Source organism: Sminthopsis crassicaudata, chromosome 3 (assembly GCF_048593235.1).
Source record: "Sminthopsis crassicaudata isolate SCR6 chromosome 3, ASM4859323v1, whole genome shotgun sequence".
NCBI lineage: Eukaryota > Metazoa > Chordata > Mammalia > Dasyuromorphia > Dasyuridae > Sminthopsis > Sminthopsis crassicaudata.
In genome coordinates, this window is record NC_133619.1 from 581,742,862 (window position 1) to 581,768,183 (window position 25,322).

The window sequence follows — 25,322 nt, forward strand, 5'->3', positions numbered from 1 at the left end:
GCAACTCCTTCAGATGTTATGATTCACAGCTATGGAGGCTCTAGGAAAATTGACCTGCTCCTTCTCCTACACATGGTCCTTAATAGTCAATTATCCACCAAGAAAAGAGATGGAAAATATGATGTTATACTTAGGGAATCCTAGTCTCTTGTCAAATCCTGTTAGTTTCTCTTTAATTTTCTCTTAGAGAAGCTTGATTAACAATATGTGAGCAGGCCACCAAGGAGTGTTTACATTACAAACACCTAGGTTGTCCCATTCCTATATTATGCATTGGATTACCTGTCTCCTGATGTTTGTGAAGGATATTGGAGAGAAAATATGGGAGCAGCTTTTGCAGTAGTACTTCTTGACATCTGAGTGGATCTGCAAGGGAGCCCTGAGTTTGGAATGGTCAGCAAAGACTTGGCTGCAGTGATTGCAGGAGAATGGCTTCTTCCCTGTGTGGGTTCTGAAATTACCCTGCAATAACCAGGGCTGAAAGAAGACCTTACCACTTATCTTGTATACACAGGGAAGTATGTGGTTGCAGATGTGCATTTTGAGAATGCTGAGGCTCATATTCTCCTTCTCATAGACCTTGCGGAAGGAGGACTTTCTAGGCTGAGTGTCTTCACTTTGCTGGAGCTGCTGGTGTTTGGAGGGACTAGCCAAGATTGTGTAAGATTCCCAGAACTGACCACAGGAGAATTTCTCTGCCTCCTCTTCTAAGGAGACTAGGATTGATCCTTTACTAGCATCATAATTATCACTGGATAGAGAAGTCAGGTCCAGAGCCTTAGGCTCTTCTGGGGGTTCACGAACAGCAATAGTCGTGGGGGTAAAAAAAGGAAGAGAGCAGCCCACTATCCCAGACCAGTATTGCTGGACTGAGAACCTCTGATGCTGGAAAAGCCAACATTCATAGAAGTGGGGGAAACCCAATGATAGTTCCATTCAGTATGTATCCCAGTGGTATGGATGAAGGGATATTTGGTACATTTGTTTAACAGTGATGCAAAAAAGGGAGGAAAAAATTAACATATTCAGAGACATAAAGAACCAAAAATTATCTCAATAGCTTAGAATTATGGGCAGAAGGGAACAATATGAGAACAAATAGGGATAAACAAATGCCACTTTTAGCCAGTTATATAATGAATATTTATTGAGCATCTACATTATACAAATCTCTATATCAGATTCTCTTGAGGGATACACAAGAATAACACTAGATGGTCTCACTAGGATGTAGGGTAACACAATCCCAAATATGAAATGATGTGATGATGGCAAACTGCCAAAACTATGTGATATGAATTATAGTACAGTAATATAAGACAGAATTCAAAGAAGAATGGACCTCCCCCAGATATATTAGAAGAGATGAAGCTTGAGCTAATAAATCCTTGAAGATGAAGATTTATATGACAACTACTCCTAGGTTTTGGGGAAAAGGACTAATCATATAATTAATCATATCTACTCAGAAAAAGTTGATGATATAATTCAGTTTGATTTACTTTTAAAGCCCTTTGAGACTTCAGTTATTTACTCATGATATGATAGTGCATTGGCAACATAACTGTATTTTTATGCCCATGTCAGCAAAGAAAATCATCCCCATGGACAGCCAAAGATTAGATCTGTTCTGCATTGGTAATTCTCTAAGGGACAATCATATCTGTGAGGTGGCCACATCATTCAGTTCCACTTTTATATATAGGCTTGAGATTCACAATTAAAGGAGCATGTTCTTTCTAGTGGTGAGTAAAGGCAGTCATTTCTCTCTTGCATATGAGCTGGTAAGATGGAGGAATTTTGTTTGACTCTTCCAATCATGAATTTTGACACTTGTTGAGATTGATACATTGCTTTTTTATATATATTTAATATATACTATATATAATATATATATATATTATGTATATATATAGACTGGACTTATAATTTCATTAGTACCATATATGGAAATCTCAAGTGAGGAAATTCTCTACAAATGAAGGCAATATTGCCATATATATATATATATATATATATATATATATAACTTAAAGTCTTAGAAAGTTGGTAATAATAATGATAAATAACTTGTGTCCAGGGTGACACAGGAACATTTTTCAGAAATAAATCTTGAACCCAGACTTTCTTGGATATTCATCTAGCTCTTTATCTATGACTACCCCTAGTTGCTTTTTTATCATATTGGACTCAATTTTGCTTTCTTGTTATTGTAGGTATTTTTCTCCATATGGGACCTAAGCTATTAGAGAATAGGAACAAGATTTGTCGCACAATGTCTGACTCAGGGAAAAGCATATCTAGTGATCACTGAGTATATGTCTGTTGAATTAAGTTGAATTATGGACTATAAAGGGGGAAAGGAAAGGAGCAAGATAGTCTTATAGGTAAAACAGTAGTAGAAGAAATTCAGAGACAAGGAAAGAAGATGGGCAAAATCTACCTTCAGTTATAATATTGCTAAGGCCCTGTAGGGTTATTTTTTTAATTTAATATCTTAATTCTTCTCAATCCAAATTCTTCTCAATCTAAATTTAAACCTTTTTGAAGATACAAAGGAACCCATGTAGTTATCTCAAATGAGATGCTTGACATCACTTTGCATGACTACTTACTTTAAAGAGGAGCTATTTAGGTTTAAATCATTTTGTGACATGAATGAGCAATAAGCATGAGTAATAGTGTCAGGAAGGTAAGGTACTGAACAGAATGCTCAGTCTAAAGTCAGGAAAATGAGTCTCTCTGAGTTCTAAACTGGCCTCATACATTTACTAGCTGTTTGATCCTGGGCAAATCACTTAACCCTGTATGCTTCAGTTTCCTCGTTTGCAAAATGAATGAAGGAAAGACATGGCAAACCATTCCAGTTTCTTTGCCAAAACAAAACAAAACAAACAAAAAAACAAATGAGGTCACAAAGATTTGGACATAATGAAAACAATTGACCAAAAAGAATATGGGTGATAGGATTAGAAATGGAAAACCAAGACAATGTTGAGATATTTTACTTCCACATAGTTTTATATATTGCCTTTTATGTTTGGAACTTTCTCCTTTATTTCTTCACTTTTATTGTTGACATCTATTCATTTTTTAAAAATCAGTTTTGTTGATACTATTTTCACATATTTTTACCTCCCCTGACTTCATGTCTTTTTCTTTCTCTTTGTAACAAATTTCTCTTATAACAAATTAAAACAATTAAGGAAAAAAACCACACAGTGAACCATACTTCACATTATATATATTATTTTTCATCTGTGTTTCCCACTGTTTATCCAAAGGAAGGTTTGTTTCATCATTTTTTCTTCATGTCCAAGATTGGTCATTATGATAACTCATTATCTGACTTCTTTTTAGTGTACTTTTAAACTTATATTACAATAGTCATTGTACTATTCTGTATACAAGCTCTACTATATATTGTTTTCCTATTTTTGTTTATTTCCATCTCTGTAAAGCCTTCCATATTTTCCCATATTTCTTTTTTTGTTATGGTATTATAATATTTTTATTACATTAATGTATTCAAATTTATTGAAATATTACTAATCAAATGAACACTCATACTTTTAAGAGTACTTTGTCATATATAAGACTTTTCTTTTTGTCTTGCACTTCTTTGGTATATATGCTTATTCAGGTATAACTGGATTAAAGAGTATGAATTATTCAGTGCCAAGTCTATTCCCTAAAAGCCCAGTTTCAAGCAATATGCTTGGCTAAATGCACTAAAAATCACCAAACTCGAAAGTATCCATCTATCTCCTTTATTTGTTTCTTATTCATTTTTACTATCTTCATTAATTAATTCGGTAGTGGAAAGCTAAGTGTGATGGTGCCATGCATAGAGTACTAGGTCTAGGGTCAAAAAGATCTGAGTTCAAATGTGGCCTCAAATACTTGATAACTGTGTGACCCTGGGCAATTCATTTAATTCTATTAGCCTCAGTTACTTTTTTGTAAAATGGGGAGACACCAGAGAAAGAAATGGCAAACAATTCTGGCATCTTTGTCAAAAAGAAAAAAAAAAAAAACTCACTAATGGAGTCCATGGGATCATGAAGACTTGTACATCACTGAACAACTGAATAACAATTATGACAACAAAGCTAAGTATGAACTCTGTGCCTATCTAACAAGGAAAAAAAGATGTATATTATAATTCCAACTCCTAAGGATTTAACAGTTCTCTGCTTTTGTTATTTAATCATTTCAGTTGTGTTGGATTCTTTGTGATCCCATTTGAGGGTTTTTTTTGGGGGGGGGCAAAACAATAGTTTTCCATTTCTATTTTGTGAATGAGAAACCAAGACAAATAGGGAAAAATTTCTTGTCCAGAATCACATAGCTAGTAAGCATTTTGGGCCAGATTTAAACTCAGGAAAATAAGTATTCTTGACTCTGCACATGAGATTCTGTCCATTGTGTGTACTTCCTAACTGCTTAAACTGTAATTTAAGAAAATGATAAAGCACTAAGAAATTATAGAAGAGCAAAAAATCCCATCACAAACATTAGAAAAATCTTCCTTGAAAGAATAATATCTCATCTATTCTAAAGAATAGATTGGATTCTGAGGGGCAGAGTAGAAAAAATCATTAAAGGAAAAATGAATGGTACAGGAAAAGGCATGAAAAGAAAATATATTGCATATTTAGAGAATAAAAACCAATCCTGTTTGACCAGTGCCTGTGATATGTATTAAGGAATTGGAAATCTAAAGGTGAGTTAAGAATTTGGAAAGCCTTTGATAAAATGTAAGAAGGTAAGATTTTATTCAATATATAAGAGATTCACTTAAGTTTTCATAATATGGAACTAGATGATTAGAGATTTATAAATTTTATTGTGCTTTTTTCTATCCTTACAATGTGATGTCCTTTCCTCTACCCGCATATGTAACAGTGAGCAGAACAGTTTCAGGAAATTGTGGTACAGGTGATAAGACAGAGGATCCACGAAAGCATTTGGAACTAACTTCTCTCCAAAAAAAGAAAGGATTTTTTTTTCCTTTAACTTCATCAAACTCACTAGTACTTCTATTTCTTCATTACCTATGTTCATTGTATTCCATTGAAATTTGTTTTTCCTGTCCTACTAATCCAACATTTCTCTCTCAAAGGATATCACTAATGCTGAATTATTGCATTTTGAGAATCTTGCTTCTATGAAACATTTCGATCAACAAATATTTACTAAGCAAATATACACATACAAATCACCTCTGGATAAAAGGAGGAAAAAATGAAGTAGTGCTCAGCTTCATAACTCAAATAGTGCTCAGCTTTAAAGACTATGTTCTCCTCAGTTGGTGTCAGTGAAAAAACAAATAGTTCTACACAATTCAGAGAGTGCACCTATAAAAGGAATATCAGGGAATATTTTGTGGGTAACCCTGGAAGTAAACCTTTAAAAGAACAAAAAGAATCACAGAGGCAAGATTATAGTACATTCCAACCATAACAGACAATTTGTACAGATGCATGGAAGTTAACGAGCTTAACAAGTAGTTATTAACCAGATTAAGTTGGGATATAGAATACATGAAGGAGAGTATTATAGAATCAGATCAGAAGACATATCATGGAGGTATTTTCATACAAATTTAGTAGTTGATATCTTTTCCTAGGAGAAATAGAAAGGAATATTATGGAGGTTTTTTAGTCATTTGCACAGAAAAAGGACTGAAGGCAGGGTTACCACTTAGGTTATTAAAATAGTTGAGGTGATAGAAAATAAAAGTGAAATAAAATAATCATGAATTGAGAAGAGGAAACAGGTATTAAAGGATATATGGAAAGATTTTCAGGATTTGGGAAAATGAATGGATATGAAATGTCAGAGAGAGGGAAGATTTAAGGATGAAACCTTTATGAGCTTCAATAGCTGGGAAGACAAGATAAATATGAAAAATTTGGGAGAAATGATAGCTTGAGAAAATGAGTAGAAAGCAATGAAGTAATTGATCTTGAGATACTATGAAGAGTATCCAAATATAATTATCCAGTTGCCAGCAACTGGCATGGGGTGCAGGGGAGAGGCAGTGAGAAAAAACAAGTAGAATAAAGAAAAATCTTGGAGTAGGCAAGTCAAGATGCAATACTAGATTTGACTAACTTATTCAAGCAATATAAAAGAGAAAACTTGCTTGTTCACATGAGAAAAGCAGTTGTGCAAGGACAACATATTATTTTGTTAACATTTCATATCATTATTTTGACTGGGTGCTGTACTTTACCAATATTGGCAGTTACTATATATGCACCTGTTCTTCTGAACTTTGGTTATTATTATGTGTTACATATCTGGTAGAGTGTCCAAGGACTTAAGTCTGTGGGAAGAGACCTTGTACCTTCCATGTATCCAAGCTGAGCTCAAGGATTCTCAGAGATTCTCATTTTTGAGAGATGGCCCTCCATATCCAATAAGAAATTAGTGAAGCAGAACTAGAGTTCAGGAAATTCTTTTTTTTTTTTTTTGACCAGGAATCAAAGTCAACTTTATTTTCATTTAGTTTGAAGAATCCATTCTACTTTCTTTTTTGAACATATGGACAATATTAGCCTTTTTCCAGTTTTATTGCTTCTATTCTCCTTTGATCTTTAAAATTTAATTGTCAGCATTCATATTTGCCAATTCTTTTTTATTATTATTATAGCTTTTTATTTACAAGATTTATGCATGGGTAATTTTTCAGCATTGACAATTGCAAAACCTTTTGTTCCAACTTTCCCCCTTCTTCCCCCCACACCCTTCCTCAGATGGCAGGTTGACCAGTACAGGTAAAATATGTTAAAGTATATGTTAAATACAATATATGCATACATCCATGTCCATACAGTTATTTTGCTGTACAAAAAGAATTGGACTTTGAAATAGTGTGCAGTTAACTTATGACAGAAATCAAAAATGTAGGTGGACAAAAATAGAGGGATTGGGAATTTTATGTAGTGGTTCATACTCATTTCCCAGAGTTCTTTCACTGGTGTAACTGGTTCAATTCATTTCTGCTCTATTGGAATTGATTTGGTTTATCTCATTGTTGAAGAGGGCCACGTCCATCAGAATTGATCATCATATAGTATTGTTGTTGAAGTATATAATGATCTCCTGGTCCTGCTCATTTGACTCAGCAGCAGTTCATATAAGTCTCTCCAGGCCTTTCTGAAATCATCCTGTTGGTCATTTCTTTCTTTCTTTTTTTTTTTTTTTCTGAGTCTGGGGTTAAGTGACTTGTCCAGGGTTACACAACTAGGAAGTGTTAAAAATCTGAGCTCAGATTTGAACTTGGTTCCTCCTGAATTCAAGGTTGGTGTTCTATCCACTGCACCACCTACCTGCCCCTAAGCAAGTTTTTTGTTGTTGTTGTTGTTGTTTTGCTGAGGCAATGGGGTTAAGTGACTTCCCCAGAGTCACACAGCTAGTAAGTGATTTGAACTCATGTCCTCCTGATTTCAGGGCTGGTGCTCTATCCACTGCACCACCTAGCTGCCCCTGTTGGTCATTTCTTACAGAACAATAATATTCCATAACATTCATATGCCACAATTTATTCAGCCATTCTCCAATTGATGGGCATCCACTCAATTTCCAGTTTCTGGACACTACAAAGATGGCTGCCTTAAACATTCTTGCATATGCAGGTCCCTTTCCCTTCTTTAAGATCTCTTTGGGATATAAGCCCAGTAGTATCACTGCTGGATCAAAGGGTATGCACAGTTTGATAACTTTTTGAGCATACTTCCAAATTGCTCTCCAGAATGGCTGATGTATTCACAATTCCACCAGCAATGAATCAGTGTCCCAGTTTTCCCATCTCCCCTTCAGGAGGAATATTCAGGTGACACATATATATTTTGAAGCCAACAGCATAAAGATGATTAAATTTTCTCTTCTTAAGATGTCATCATTTCATAAATCACCTTTAAAAATGAGTTTTCTCTTACTCTTCTGAAAATTTTAAAGTAGAGAGGGGAGATTTCAATGATTTCATCATCATGCCTCTTGCTTTTTAGTTTTGTACTTTATTTTAAGACAAATTCATTTTCTCTCCTATCTTTAATTGCTTTCCATGTGAACATATTGACTATATCTCTATCTGAAACCTTGAATTCCTTTCTGAGAGATAGATTGTTTGCACCTGATTTTCAGACATTTAAGCTTGGATGCCACACCAGCATTTCATACTTATTATTTATAGCAGAGCTTATCATCCTCGACTGTGCACATCGCCCCAACAGTGTTTTCTTCATCTGCCTTCCCCATTTGTGCCAGTACCATTTCACACCAAGTATCATGTGATCAAAACCTTGGTGGTGTTTACTGAGTTCTTTCTTTCAATTCTTTTATTGTCATTGGCAAAGTCCAGTTATTTCACCTTATATAGTACATATCTCTTGTATTGAATCAATGGTTTCAAATCTCACTGCTACATTTTAGTCTTCTCTCAGTCATTCTAATACTAGTTTCCTCTACTATCTCCCTTCTTAAACATTTTACCTTATAATCCCATCTTGGTTATGTAAAGATCTATTTAAGATATTCCATTAAAATTATATTCTATGTTTCTCTTTTGTTTACTGAGTGAATATTAAAATCCTGTGCTTAGTACTAGAGGATGTCCACAATATGGAACTACCCAAGATTATCTATCTTTCCTCATACTACTCCAACTCATACTAAACTTAAGCCAACCTATGCCACAATCAATCATTTATCTCATTCTATACCTTTCTACCTCCATAATTTTCTTCAGACTATTCCCAGCTTAAAATCTTAAATTAGGAAATAGATGATATCTTTTCAAGGGTGCTGTAGAACAAGGGTGTTGAATCATAATAGAAAAGGAGGTCACTGGATTGTGTATAAATATCCCTGAAGGTTGCACATTAACATAGAAAACCACATTAACATTATCTATAGTTAGTTGTAGCTAGTTTATTTTTTTAAATGTTTCCCAGTCAAAATTTAATTTGGTTTTGCAGCACTTGAGAATGTCGTGGATCCCAGGAGGCCCCAAAAGTTCATATTTAAAACATAACTCAGATTTTGACCCGATAAGGACAGTGCACCATACCAGAGTCTGGTATTGACAACTGACTCAGGGATTTTCCCCAATACATCTCAGTGTCCTTCATTTCCTAATTTGGGCAGAAATTATCTCTTCTGACCATACCCATTTTAGTGTAGAAAAGTTCCCTGCTCATATCTCTTCTTTAAGTTTATACTCCCCTTGAGATTTTGAGGCTATATATATATATATCTATATATCTATATATAGATATATATATATATATCACATATAGCCTAAACCACTAAATGAATTACTTTGATTTAACCTCTGTAAGTAATTGTAAGTATGTGCTTACTTTTAGCTTACTTGCTATTGGACATACTAATAAAGCTAATACTTGTACTAGTTTCTCAAGGACTAATCTCCTGTAAACACTCAAACCTGAGGCTTTATTCTACCCCAAGGTTCACAGTAACAAAAAATATATACTGTGATTGATTTAGGCACATTCAACCTTGTAAAAAAATCTCTAGTTTTCCAAATGTCCACATGATGTAAACATAAATATATATATTCTTTTATGAAGAGTGGAGACAAAAGTGGGTAAATAGCGCAAAATAGAAACTTTATTTCTACTTGAGTCAATACTTACAGAAAACAACAGTAACAGACAATACAGAATTTTATCTTTATATCAATGCTTAATAATTTAATCAGTCATTCAGCCTTTCATCAAGAAATCATTGCTTTAGCATGTTAACTGACGTACACCTTCAGCCTTAGGTTTATTTTATTATTAAAGAAATAAGACCATGGGTTGGTACATTGAAGGGAATAATTTTGAAGTGAAAATCTAAAATATTTTTAAACATTGTGAAGTAATTTTTCTTGTGTTCCTGCAGAATTTGAACTCTATGAAAATAAATGCTGTCTTCCTAACCTACAATGATGACTTTAAGCAACATGACATCTCCATTTACAACCTTCCATCTCATTGGCATCCCAGGACTTGAAGCAGCCCATGTCTGGATCTCCATCCCTTTCTGCTGTCTCTATACTATTGGTCTTTCAGGAAACAGCATGATCCTGTTTGTCATCATCACAGAGCAGAGTCTTCATGAGCCCATGTACTATTTCCTTTCTATGCTATCCGCTACTGACTTGGGCTTGATTGTTTCCACAATGTCAACAACATTGATTGTTCTTTGGTTTGACTTGAGAGAAATCAGCTTAGATGGTTGCATTGTCCAAATGTTCTTTCTACATGGATTCACAGTCATAGAAACTGGTGTCCTGGTGGCCATGGCTTTTGATCGTTTTGTAGCTATCTGTGACCCTCTGAGATACAACACCATTCTCACTAATGCCAAAATCCTTCAGATTGTTCTGGTAATACTCCTGCGAATGATAGTAGTGTTGATGCCCCTACTTTTGTTGCTGAAACGCCTGTCATTCTGTAAAATGAATGTGCTTTCCCATTCCTACTGTTACCACCCTGATGTGCTTAAATTGTCATGTTCAGATACCAGACCTAACAGCTTCTGGGGTCTAACTGGTCTCATTTTGACTTCAGGGATAGATATACCATGTATTATCATCTCCTACATCATGATCATTCGTTCTGTCCTCAGTATTGCATCACCCACAGAGCAGCACAAGGTCTTTAGCACTTGTATGTCCCATATTGGAGCTGTTGCCATCTTCTACATTCCCATGATTACCCTGTCCCTGGTGCATCGCTTTGGACAGTCATCTCCTAAAATTGTACAAACAATGATGTCCAACATCTACTTAATCCTTCCACCTGTGCTCAACCCTGTCATCTATAGTCTGAAAACTGCACAGCTTCGTGGGCTTTTGCTCAAATTGCTCCTTGCAAAGTCACCTCCTTTGTCATATTGAGATTAGATGAGATAAAAATGACATGTAGCAGAATAAAAATGTTTGTGTTTGTAGTGAAGAAGGAACTGCATTTCCCCAGATAATAAGCTTGGGACTGTGAATACCCACTGATGGAAAATGTAACTTGAATTTTAATGAATGTATATTTGTTCATGTGGCTCCTGTTGATAGCATCAAGAAGTTGTGGTCAAAAACAGTAAAAGCTGAAGAATTATGGAGACTTCTTCAGCCCTGGAGCCAGATAGAGAAGAGAATCAATCCAGTACCTATATGGAGGAACAAAAACATAACATGGACATAACACAAATGGTAGGGTGATTTTGCAGGGAAATAAAAGTGATTTGTTGAGAACTCCAAGGGATCTCTTCTTTACATTTTACGTACAAAAACATATGTTGTCTTGTAATCATAGTACTTAAAAGATTATAGATTCTAAATAGTAATTTGGTGGCATCAATAACACTAGAAGAAACAATATAAAGTTCCTAGTTATTTTAAAAAGGAAGGACAGAAAGATCCTATTTAATGTTAAATTAAGAGTAGTTTTTAGAGATGACAATAAGAAGTGTCACTGTCTATGGATAACTTTCTTGAGTATAGAGAAGACAAAAAGAACAGATGTTTAGTTGTTCAAATATTGGCAGAGTAGTAAAATGGTGTATAGACTTGACTTGCTTTGCTTTGCTTGGCCCAGGTATCATGAGTGGAAGGAATAAAAGATAGAGGGAATTGGAAAAGGAGGACATATGAAGGAAGGCAAAGATCAGCAAGATATAAAGGACACACATCCCCATAATCATATCTTTCTAAAAGTTGAATTGCAGGTCAAAAGATAGTGGGTTCTTCTTCAGTCAACATTAAGCAAGATGTGGGTTATTACTTGGGTATGTTGTAGTGAAAATACTTGTTCCAGACTGGATAGGTCTAGATGACTTTTATTTCCATTTCCTCTCCTGAAATTCTGTGATTCTCTGCCATGGGTAGTCATAGAGTGGAATTACAAAGTGTTTAGAATATTTGGTTCAAAACAAGTTTTCATAATGAACTGACATGAGTTTTTGTGGAAACTTACAAATGTACTCTCTTTGTCTTATGTAACAAGTAGTAGCCCATAAAATGATGTCCTCATGATATTCCATTTACCTCTAATAGACATTACAAGGAAAAATGCAGAAGTGCCCAATCAATACTCATATTATTTTCTTTGTGATTGGACAAAAATTTCACATTATCTATCAAATAGTAAATTAATATTTGAAAATGTTATAGAAATTATATGGTTATTAGCCACTTCTGCCCCCTCCATTTAAGAAAATTCACTGGGAAACAGAAAAGTATCTTCACAGAACAACAATTGTTGGGGTCACCATGGGTAAAGTGTTTATGATTTAGATTCTGACTTCTATGGTAATAGATCTCCTTTCATTTAAGTAATGTGATTTTCAGAGAGCATACATGCCCTAATATCTTCCACTTCTTTCTATATAAAATAATCTGCTGAAGTTTATATTCCACTGTCATGGACATCAACAAGCCATGGTAACTTGTACACCATGATAAGACATGTCATTAAGATTGTTGTGGCAGGTAGAAATCTCAGCAGGTGGAAAAATACTACCAATCCTTCTACCTCAATGTGAGATCCTCAGAGTAAGACATATCTACTTAGTGCTAGTGCCTTTCTATCATTGACTATCTCTAATTTATCATATATATATATATATATATATATATATATATATATATGATATATATATACACATATATGTGATGTATATGAAATCATGTCAGAGACATATATGACATGATATATTGATATACCTATATCATATTGTATGTGTATATATATATATATACATTCATATGAATACATATGTAGTTTACATATTGTCTCTCCCACTAGATTATGAGCTCCTTGAAGGCAGGGAATGTTTTTTGCTATTCATTTATCACCAAAGCAGAGCATAGTGCTTGACTGACACATAGTAAGCACTTGATCAATGTTTATCTGATTGATAATTATAGCATAATATCCCTCATGTGCCAAATTGACACTGTGAGGTCACAGTTCAGAGAATGCTACTACATGTCATATCGGACATGGAAGGAAATTTATGGGTCATTTAATGAAAATTTTATTTTACATAGAAGATAAACTGAAGTCCTTAGACAGGAAATGACTTGACTTACATGATAAGTTAATGCAAAACCAGACCTAATTTATGGTGTTCTTCAGTTCAATGTGAGTGATGTTGGAAGTGAGAAACACAAGAAGTAATATGTATTATACTAGTTCTGTCTATTGCTTCTCCGCTTTCTATACTATTTTTCTAACTGTTACATACCTGAGTCCTTTAGATATGAATGAGGCAACTAGGTAGTACAAAGGATAGAATGTGAGATCTGAAGTCCTGAATTCAAATCTGATTTCAAACCCTTATTAACCTGTAATCCTTGTCAGGTAATTTAACCCAGTTTGCCTCAGTCCTTCATCTGTAAAATAAGCTAGAGTATTCCAGTATCTTTGCCTAGAAAACCCCAAGTTGGGTCATAAAGAATTGGATATGACTAAAATAAATGGAATCACAAGAAAAATCCCAATGTCGGTTGATGTTTTCCTGCTGGACCTTCTTTGTATGTTGTCTTTTATTTCAGGAATTTGCATCTATGATCTTTGAATTTTTTTTTTTTTTGCTGAAGTTAATTGAGGCAAATTGACTTGCCCACCGTCACACAGATAGGAAGTATTATGTCTGAGGCCACATTTGAACTCATGATCTCCTGACTGAAGGACTGGTGCTCTATCCACTGCATATCACTGAATTTCTTAGGTATTATATCCTAACAAAAATATGTAAATTTGAACTTGATTCACATAGGTTGTTCATTTATACCTGAAAGGAGAATTATGCTCATACCTAAACTTGTTAAATCTCTCTCAACTGTCAGTCACACCCTATAGGGCATACACACACACATGCCATATCTTTTTTACCTACCCATACACACACATGCCATATCTTTTTTCACTATACTGTTCAAAATATAGTACATCAATTTTTTTCCACCTGCTACTTTCTTACTGAAAGGTCATTGAAAGCTTTTATATTGTTAATTATCTACCAAGAAAAAGAGATGGAAGATATGATGTTATACTTAGGGAATCCTAGTCTCTTGTCTAATGCTGTTAGTTTCTCTTTAATTCACTCTTAGAGTAGCTTGATTAGCAGGCAAAAATATCTGAGCAGGTCACCAAGAGGTGTTTGTGAATTATGAATTAGCAATCACTGGATGGATCTGAAATCAACTTAAGGATGAAATGAAATATTGCTCAAAATACAAAAATATAAAATACACTAGTTATACATACATTATAAGCCTCCACAGAATTTATCTTCCCTCTCTGAATGTATAGTCTACTTTATTTTTAAGGGTCAGAGATTTAGCCTATTGTAAATTATATAATTTATTATATATATTATGAAGTGAAAAAATAATCAGATGCTTATGAATGGATTTTCCTTCTCAGATATATCAAAATTTGTGGTATACAATCAAAGTAGTACTTAGGAAAAATTTTTATATCTTTAAATTTGTATATGTATAAAAGAGAAAGAGTAGATCAATTAATTGGACATACAATTAAAAAAAATTCAAGTCCCAATAGAATATTTTTAAAAATTGATAATCAAAGAAAAGATAAATAAAAGTGAATATTAAAAATTGAAGTAATAGATGAAATTAGGCACTGATTTTATGAACACAAAAGCAATAAAATATTTAAATTTTTGGTACTGTGATTTTAAAAAGAGAAAAAAAACCAAATTATCTGAATTGAACATGAAAATGATGAATACATCACCAATGGAAAAGAAATTAAAGGAATTTTTAGGAGTTTTGTCAAATTATATGCTGATAAATCTTCCAACATTAGTGAAATGGATAAATATTTACAGAAATATAAAATGTCCAGACATACATGAGAGAAAATAGAATACTCAAAAAAAAAAAAAAAACCATAGAAAAAGAAATTGAAGAGGTTATAAAAGAGTTTCATAAATAAAAATTGGTGGGGCCAGATGCATTTGCAAATAAACTCCACCAAATATTTGAGGAATAATTAACCTTACTATTATATAAATTGTTTAAAACATGAATAACAAGGTAGACCTGCCAAATTCCTTTGATTTGATACCAAACCCCAGGAAGAGTAAAAATTATAAATGAAACCTACATGCCAATATTTTTTAACAAATTCTAATGTTCAAAAAATATGTTAAAATTTACATTACATGTTTGCACTATTGTCTTTCTTACTTATTACTTATACCGTATACCTTCAGAATCCAATACTTAACATGCAACAAGAAATTTGGTTTTACACACATATATTGTATCTAGGTTATACTGTAACACCTTTAATGTGTATGGGATTGCCTGTCATCTAGGGGAGGGAGGGGAAAATTTGGAAAAGTGAATACAAGGGATAATGTTGTAAAAAAAAAATTACTCATGCATATGTACTGTCAAAAAATTATAATTATAAAATTAATTTTGAAAAATAATAATAAATAAATAAAATTTACATTACAGTCCTAAGCAGGCTACAGTTAAGCAGGGATTGAACAATAAAAAAATGTATTGAATTTCCATTAGGGGAACCCAGGTGCAGTGGTCAGTCATCTGAGGCTCAGTCCAGCAATTAACATGTTTCATTCCTTTCTAGTCAAAAAACATTTCTGCACCTGCAAGAAACCCAAATACAGAGAACTGGAGAGTCAGACAGTGATTGAATCTCTGCATTTGTATGCATGTTGGCCATTCCAACACCAGAGATCCTCAGTCCAACAATATTGGCCTGGGACAGTGGGCTGCTCTCTTACTTCTTTACCCCCATACCTGTAGCTGTTCCTGAACCTCCAGAAGAGCCTAAGGCTCTGGACCTGACTTCTCTGTCCCATGATAATTGTAACACTGGTAAAGAATCAATCCCAGTCTCCTTAGAAGAGGCAGAGGAGTTCTCCCGTGATCAGTCCTGAGAATCCTACACCATCTTAGCTCCAAACACCAGAAGCTCCAGCACAATGAAGACATCAGCCTAGGAAGTCCTGCAAGGTCTGTGAGAAGGAGTTTATGAGCCTCGGCACCGTCAAAATGCACATCCGAAGCTACATACTTCCCTGTATATGAAAAATCTGTGGGAAGGTCTTCTCCTGGCCTTGGCTGTTGCAGTGTCATTCCAGAACCCACACAGGGAAGAAGCAGTTCTCCTGAAATCACTGCAGGTGAGCCTTTGCTGACAGCTCCAAATTCAGGGCTGGCCTCCAAAGCTGCTTTCAGACTTTCTCTCCTTCACAAGCATGAAGAGTCCAGCTGTTCAGGTTCTAAATACTGAGGATTGAAGGTGATACTATGCAAGAAGGTGCTCCACTGCTGCCGGGATTTTCCCTTTGTTCCCTGCCAGGAATCATTCCCATATTCTGAAAGAGCTAAGTGAATATTTGCCATTGTGATTTTCAAGGGGGAAAATTTTTTTCTATAGGTAATAGCTCCCTCTGTATTAACTCCAGCTGTGGAGTAAAATTCCCTGCCCTCCCCCATCCAGGTTCCCCTCTTCTCTTCCCCTCCCCCAACTTGCTGCTTCATACTTTAATGAAAAGAGCTGGGGACAATTTTCATCACACTGCCCCCCACCCCGACCCCAACCCCTTTTGGACTTTGTCTTTTTTTTTAAGGCCTTTCCAGAATTTCCTGACTGTAACTTACAATTTGAACCGTGACAGTTAACAATCTGAAATGTGATTCTCTTGGAAGTGTTGTCATTCCAAGAACTCCTCCAGTGAGAGTATGTGGAGTGGAGGAGGAATAATATATATTTTTTTCCTTTTTCTTCTTTTGGTGTCACTATGCTTGTTCAGAATCCTTCATATTCCACATTGCACCCCCTTCTTCCACCAAAAGGAAGAACAAAAAATATTAAATCAGGGAGTTCCCCAATCAATCTTTCCCAGAGATCTCGGAGCATCTGTCTGTTTCTATCTGAAGAAAGCCAGTGAATGTTATAAAAAAGTAACTGAATTTGGCTGTCACAATGATTGACTCTTGGGATACCACAATAGGTGACAGCCTCCCCAAGAGGCATGAGGAGCAATTTCAAGTCTAAATACTTATTTCTAAGGTTATTTTGAACTGGAGCACTGTTATGGGCCAGAACTCTGAACTTGAGACAAGGAGCTAAGTCAGTGGAATTGATGAGACAATGGTTATCTAGTTTAGCATGGTTCAGTATGGTTGATTTAATCTTACAACAAATAATGGTTTCCTAGTAATATAATGATTGGTTTATACTCAGTGTGGAGTATATAAGCAGGCACTGAGAGCCACAGAATCTCCTCTTTCAGAGCTTTCAAAGGGCAGAGAAGACAGATGGGAGCTCAAGCTCTTGGAACCAAGGATAGGCATTCATTCTATCTTCTGCTATTTATATTTTGATGCACCATTTCATACTGATGAAACATTTTTATAATTATATACACATAATATACTGATATTCAATAAAGTGCTTAATTTACAAAAATAAGTAATCACAAAAAAGACATTAGGTCTCCTTCTCTAATGGCTGACTTTTTTCCCCTTCATAACCTACATGTTTTGCTTGGATGGTTCTTAATTATTTTTTTAATTTTTGTTTAATCTGCCTCATTTGATTATTGGAGTCTTTTTTGAGTTCTATAAATTCTTTTTTAGTAGGTACCATTTGTCATTTATTTATAAAGGTATAATTAACATTTAGTTCATTGTCTTTATACAAAATCAATTCCATTTCCATATTTCACAGTTATAGTGGAGAGCATCAAAATTCTCCTATTTTCTCTAACTTTGTATCATCACAATTACATTTGTTTCCTCATTTGTATATCTACCCTGTTTTCAAATTGTATCATTTCCATCACAATAATAGCTCTTTACCTGATTCCTTTTCTATTTTTCTACTTAATGGGCCAAAAGGCAAATTTAAGACCTCAGCTACTGAAATAAAGTCTTACTTAAATCTCAATCTTAAGACATTTCCTATTTCACTTTTAAACAACTGTCAAATGTACCTTTATAAAGGAAAAATCAAAGATGTAAGTATACTACAGTAACTAATTTGCTTTCAAGAATAAATACATAATGTCCAGATTAGCTTTTGAGGCTCTTCAAAGCATTACTTCAAATTAATTTTTTATCTGTATTATACATTATTTAATTTTCCACATTCTATTGTCAAGTTGAACCAAACTGCCTTTTTATCTTGATATAGTTTATGCCATCTCTTATATCCATGCTTTTTTCAAGACTGTGCCTTCTTTCAAAATTCTTTTCAAACTTGTTCTACATAATGCCTTTTCTTATATCTCATTTTTGTTTCATTTATTTATTTATTTTTAAAAGTTTCCTCATATACATTCAAATAATATTTTTTACATTTTTTTCTAATATTTTTGAGTTCTAGGTTCTCTCTCTTATCCCCATCCCCACTACTTATGAAGTTATGCAAAACATTTCCATGAGTCATGTTGCAAAAGAAAATATAGATCTCTATTATATACTTCAACAACAATACTATATGATGATCAATTCTGATGGATGTAGCCATCTTCAACAATGAGATGAACCAAATCAGTTCTAATAGAACAATAATGAAGTGAACAAGTTACACCCAGCAAAAGAACTCTGGGAGATGACTATGGACCACTACATAGAATTCCCAATACCCCTATTTTTGTCTGCCTGCATTTTTTATTTCCTTCACAAGCTATTTCACACTATTTCAAAGTCCAATTCTTTTTTTATGACAAAATAACTATTTGGACATGTATACATATATTGTATTTAATTTATACTTTAACATATGTAACATGTATTGGCCAACCTGCCATCTTGGGGAGAAGGGAGGGGGAAAGGAGAGGAAAAATTGGAACAAAAGGCTTGGCAATTGTCAGTGCTGTAAAATTACCCATGCATATATCTTGTAAATAAAAAGCTATAATAAAAAAAAGAAAAGAAAAGAAAAGAAAATATAGATCTCTCTTCCCGCTTCCAAAAAAAAATCCTCAAGAAAAAATGTTTTAAAAAATAGTATGCTTCAGTCTATATTCAGACACAATCAGTTTTTTTTTTCTTTCTGGGTACAGATAGGATTTTTCATCATTAGTCCTTCAGAGTGGTCATGGATGATTGTATTGCTAAAACCAGCAAAGTCACAGAACATTGCTATTATTTTGTCTACAGTACATTTCACTTTGCTTGAGTTCATGAAACACTTTCCAGGATTTTTTTTTCCTTCTTGATAGCATCCTGCTCAGAATTTCCCATAGAAAAAAAAATAATGTTCTATCATAAAAACACACCATAAACACACATATTATCAAGCCATTCCCCAATTGATGGTTATCCTTTCAATATTCATTTTTTTTTTTTGTCCTGAGAAGAGAGCTGCAAGGAATAATTTTTGTATTTATAGGTAATTTTCCTTTTTATTTTTCAAATCCCTTTTGGTATTCATGCCTAGTAGTGGTGTTGTTAGGTCAAAGGATATGCATGAATTTATAGCCCTTTAGGCACAGATCATATCATTTGATTATTTATCATTTGGAGCATGCCTCTTATTTATTATAAATTTGACAGTTCCGTCTGTGTTTGAGAAATAAGACTTTATTAGAGAAACTTGCTTCAAAATTCTTTTTAGAATTACTATTGCTAACTGTATTTCCCCCCATTTATTCTCTCTTTTCCCCCGTCACTCTCCAAAAGTGTTTTGGCACTGACAACACCCTCCCCCAATATGTCCTCTCTTTTATTACTCTCCCTCCCTTCCATTATCTCATTTCCCTCTAATTTTCCTGCAGGGTAAGATAGATTTCTATCCCCCTATTCAGTATCTATGTTATTTCCTCTTTGAGCCAATTCTAGTGAGAGTAAGGCTCACTTCTAACCTCTCTCCCCCTCTTCCCCTCCATTGTAAAAGCCTCTCTTTTATGGCAGATAATTTGCACTATTCCATTTCTCGCTTTTCCTTTCTTCCAGTACATTATGCAAATCACACCAATGCCCTTTATCTATATGTACTCTTTCTAACAGTCATAGCAAAGAAAAAATTCTAATGACTTACAAATATCATAGTCCCAAGTAGGGATGTAAATGGATAAATCTTATCAAATTCCTTATGATATCACTTTCCTGATTACTTTTAAGTTCTGTATCTGAAAATCAAATTTTTCATTCAGTTCTGGTCTTTTCATCACAAATGGTTGAAAATCCTCTATTTCACTGAATTCCTCTGAAGGATAATATTCAGTTTGTCAGAATAGGTGATTCTTGGTTCTAATCCTAGCTCCATTGGTTCCCAGAATATCATGTTCCAAGCACTCTAGTCCTTTAATATAGAAGTGGGTATATCTTGTGTTATCCTGACTGTGGTTCCACTGTATTTGAGTTGTTTCTGTCTGGATATTTGCAATATTTGACCTGAAAGTTCTGGAATTTGGCTATAATATTCCTGAGAGTTTTCATTTTGTGATCTCTTTCAGGAGGTGATTGGTGAGGCATGAAATAAAGTGCTGTATGACAACTAAGGAAACTTATAGAAGAAGTATATTTCCCTTAATACGGTTTGTTTAGGTGAAAGAGACATCCATTTTGCTGGAACAAGAAGTATATGTGGAAGGAAGCAGCATGAAATAAGCCTGAGAAAGTAGGATGAAGAACTAGAAAAGATCTTGAATGGCAGACTGTAGAATACTTTGGCCAGGTCCTATTACAATGCCTGCTAAGTCCTCACTGCTGTACATAGATTTAGAATGAGAAAGAAGAAAGACAAAATGAGACAAAAAGAGAATTTAGTGAAATGTAATGAGAAAAACTAGATTCCACATCTAATACGCTTATCCACTGCATAATCTAGTTAGGGAATGGAATTCAGTAAGAGACTCTAGGAAAAATGGAGGTAAGGAGAAATCATTTGAGTGATCTACCTATTGCACCTAATATTGACTTCAATTTTTCCCTATGTATTTTTGATTCATATATCCTTTAATTATTTTCATTAAAGATATAATTACATTATTATAATCTGAAAATCTGTTCATTCTGAAACAAATACTTATCTTGTTATCTTGCAGAAGTATTCACAAACAAGAAATTTTGATCATAGTAACTAATAAGGAACCACTGAAGATGTTTATAAAGGGAAAGACAATGCTAGATCTATAAGTAAGATCATCTTTGCAATTGTTCTGAAGATGTCAGCGGTAGATGGGGGAAGAGTGTGGAAAGCAGACAAAAATATATCTGTAAATAAGGAAATCATTCCATAAATTTAGAGATAAAAAGGAACATGGTCATATATCCCAATCTTTATATTCTTGAATAGGAAAAATAGATTCACATATATTACAAGGTTGGGTGATTTACCCCAAGTCACTCAGGTACTAAATAGAAGACCTGTAAATCAGCTTCATGGTCTCTCAACTTGAAAGTAGATATGCTTTTGATTATGTCATGCTATAACTAGGAATAACTTGCTTCTTAAAAAATCACTATGGATTATTTAAGTATAAAGCACCATGGTCTAATATTTCTAAGTCTTTTGAATCTTGTCATTTAAATGAAATATATGGAGAAGGTGAGAGGAAATAAGAGCCAAAATAAAAGCTAATTAGGGCTGCTGTAAAGTGCGTATTCCTTTATATATATATACATATATATATAAAGGATCCTTTGTAATATAGCTGGAAGTGGGCATGAAAGGATTATAAAAGCTGAAAGCCACTTAAGATGGAAATCTCATGGGTATTGGTGTTTTTCAGACTAAATTCCAGGTTATGGCAAGATCATGGAAATGTTACCCAAAAGTTATTGCAATCATGAGCTAACAGAGCCTTGTCTGATTCCTTGATATGCTTAGGAAATTATTTGTCTTGACAGAGTTTGCTACTACTCTTTAATTTAGTGAATATATCCCCATTCTACTTTTCTTTTCCATATCTTTGCCTCACTATTTGCATGATGAATTGGAATCATTATCTCAAGATTTTCCTGCCTTTTAAAAATCTTTCTTATTCGCCATACATATGTATTTTTATAATAAGCCTTGTCTCTAGATAAAGATCTTCTGCCTTTTTAATGCATTATGAGTGTGTCAGCAATAAGTGAATGAGCCACACCATGAGGAAAGACAATGATGAATCCCTGGAGCAATAGAATTAATATATTTGACATTAGTGCTGTTTTGAAGCAATCTCTTTCAGTCTGTCTTTCTTGTTTTCCCCCAAATAAGAATAGAAGCTTCAAATGTTTTACTCAAAACCTCAAAGCTTTCATTAAATATTCTTGTTTTCCACAAACAAAAGTGGCTAGCAGAAAAATCCTTAAGCTTTATGCTATAATACATATTTAGAGTTTAAAAAGCTGCTTGTTGAATGAATATGTGTATCCTCTCACAATATATTATATGCATCATAAATATAAGGATCACATCTTATCTAAAGTTTCTATCCCTTCTCCACAATAGAGAATTGTTACAAAATCAATGTATCTCAGTGCCCTATATTCTACCCACATCCAGGAAACTTAGAAGCAAGAATGCAACAAAATTATAGTATTTTAAGGTGAAGGAAGCAAAACGTGTAGACTTGCCACTTCCCTTGATAAAAAAAAAAAAAAAAAAAGGAAACAAGTATAGAAAATGGACACGTCAAAATGTCAAATGTTAAAGAGGCCAAAAATAGAAGAGGAGGGGCTCAAATCTTTAACATTTGCTGAAAATTCAGTGCTCTTATAATAAAACTATAGCTAATGGTACCTACCTGTACTGAACAAGAATCAGCTTGTGAAATATTACAAGATGATTGCAATTTGAGGACAGATTATATTATACTATAGAATTTCCAAGGTTCCTGGAAACTGTATAGTTCTACAATACTAGAATGGTGTCATCTTTCCTCTCCTAATACACACTCATGCCTTCTCCAACATCAATGGAGGGACATTATTAGAGACAAAAGGAGTAGATAATATGAAAGACTAATAATTTAATCTCAAACCTCCATTCCTTTCCTTAAATGTAAGACAATAGTCAACATCTGAGAATGAAATTTAAGCCATTAATCTTTATTATATATAGTTTTTAATATAAAAAAGGATAAGAAATTCAACATTGTTTCTTGATTATGTTTTCTAAAGAACTTCCTTCTATATTCTGTGCATTTAAAAAATGTGATGGTGAACTGGTTTTCTTTCTTTTCATTTCTTTATTTTTGGATGAACAACATTATCACCAGTTCCTTCCCTCCCCCCCCCCCCCACCAAAAAACACCTTCAATAAAAAAACACTATTTTAAACAAATAAATGTAGTTAAGCAAAAGAAATCCACCTTTGATATATTCAAATTCGAATATATCTCCTTTGATACAATAGAATAAAGAAACAGTTTTATCCAGACAAATGATTCATTTTGCAAAACATACAGTTGCAGAAACCATTTGGATCCAAGTTTCTCTGTAGCACTAGAACAATGACCATTGGTTTCTGCACTGATGATATACAATCTGGAAGGAATAAAAGGGATTGAGACACTTGATTTTATTGATAGACAACAGACAACTGAGGTGAGGAGAGGGGTAATCTGATGATATACCCAAAGTCAGATGATAGGAATAGATTACTTCTGACCTCCAAAATCAAGTGACTTTGCGACAACTTTTCAAAATGGTTGATAAAAGACAAAATGGGGTATTTGTGCTATTTTAAATGTAACATTCTTGCTTTGATCCTGGGATTCCTAGCCCCTATAATATCTTATCTAATAGCTTCATCTGTTAAGAGATTCTTTGGACAGAATGATAGCCTAACCTTAAGGAATATGATATGAATATGGTGAAAGGCACAATGGATACAAATGATAATCTAATGTATTCTCTAAGAAAAAAATATTGGATAAACAGACTACAAGCAAAGCAAGGCAGTTTATAGAGTAAAACACTTAGAGGACTCACTAGACTAATATGAGAGGAAAGATTTACATGTCACCAAGGTAACAAAAAAAAAAAAACTAAGCAAAAACAAACATCATAAAACAAAAAGCTGAAGCAATAGAACAATTATCAACATTGAGTCTCCTTGCAAGCTGGTAATCCATTCCCAATTTCCATTTAATCAGTATATTTACTTTGAGTTCCAGATTTGCATGTAGTTATCTGGTTTCTGGAGTAATGTTCTCTTAGACAGTCTGAAATTTCATTATCAGGAGTGTTCTGAAGGAAAATCCTCTCAAAGATCTGATTCTCTGATTCTAAGTGTTAGGTAATTCTACTAAAATTTGTCAGTAACAAGACAATAAAATTTAGTACAATTTCCCAAATTTGGTTTTCCATTAACTCACATCACTCATTAATTCACATGGTAAAAATCAGCTCAAGTCTTATGGTTCTGATTTTCTTAACATTTTATTAAAATTTCTTAAAATTTGTTAGTAACAAGACAATAAAATTTACTACAATTTCCCATATTTGGTTTTCCATTAACTCACATTAATTCAAATCACTCATTAAATCACATGGTAAAAATCAGCTCAACTCTTTCGGTTCTGATTTTCTTAACAACAGAAGTATAAGAGGAACATCAAATGAGGAATCCATAATTCATTTGAAACTTCAGAGGATTTCAGTATTTATATATGACTTGCTATTTTTGTCTTTTCCTAAATCCCATACCAAATTTTGATACAGGCTGAAAGAAGAATCTTAAAACAAATTCAATTTAAAAAGTGAAATCTTCTGTTTCTTAAACTTATCAGACATATACTTCAATAGGAAAATCCTTATAATTATTATTGCCATTTTATATGTTAAATCATTAATATAATTTTGAGAACATACTACTAAAACATATTCAAGTTCTGCTTATCCCATTAGGAACAGTTGAAAACTAGACAGATAAATAGATGTATACCTATCTATCTACATATGTATGCATATATGTATAAACACACATTTATATTATATTTATTTATACTGATTCTTAGAGAAATTATTCTGATCCTGTTTATTTCTCAAAATATATTATTCCATTTAATTAGAAAAAAAATTACATGTTTTTCTTATTCCTGCTTTAAGGATATTATCTCTATATCATAAAATTCTTTAAGGACTAATTTTATGCAGAAATATATAACTTTTAGCAAGTATATGGCAATCCCAAGAACCCATTCATTTAGATGCTTCAGATAAATAAGAAGACTAAAATAATAATATCTTTCATATTTGCATCCTATTGCAGCAAGTCAGATGCTTCAGTATTAATTTATCAATTAATTTGGCATTGCAATGACAAATTTCTACTGGTCACCTGACCTGATTATAA

At 33.7% G+C, this 25,322-nt stretch overlaps 1 protein-coding gene and 2 pseudogenes across 1 annotated transcript; 2 read left to right on the top strand and 1 right to left on the bottom strand.

Moving 5' to 3' along the window:
• Positions 1 to 235: 235 nt before the first annotated feature.
• Positions 236 to 901, bottom strand: LOC141562445 (protein snail homolog Sna-like; annotated as a pseudogene).
• Positions 902 to 5,652: 4,751 nt separating this feature from the next.
• LOC141562446 (olfactory receptor 51F1-like) lies at positions 5,653 to 10,918 on the top strand. The gene is made up of 2 exons (XM_074302482.1): positions 5,653 to 5,666; positions 9,976 to 10,918. Exons 1-2 carry the CDS (start codon positions 5,653 to 5,655, stop codon positions 10,916 to 10,918), a joined length of 957 nt encoding a protein of 318 aa, XP_074158583.1.
• Positions 10,919 to 15,625: 4,707 nt separating this feature from the next.
• LOC141562447 (protein snail homolog Sna-like) lies at positions 15,626 to 16,282 on the top strand (annotated as a pseudogene).
• Positions 16,283 to 25,322: the final 9,040 nt, after the last annotated feature.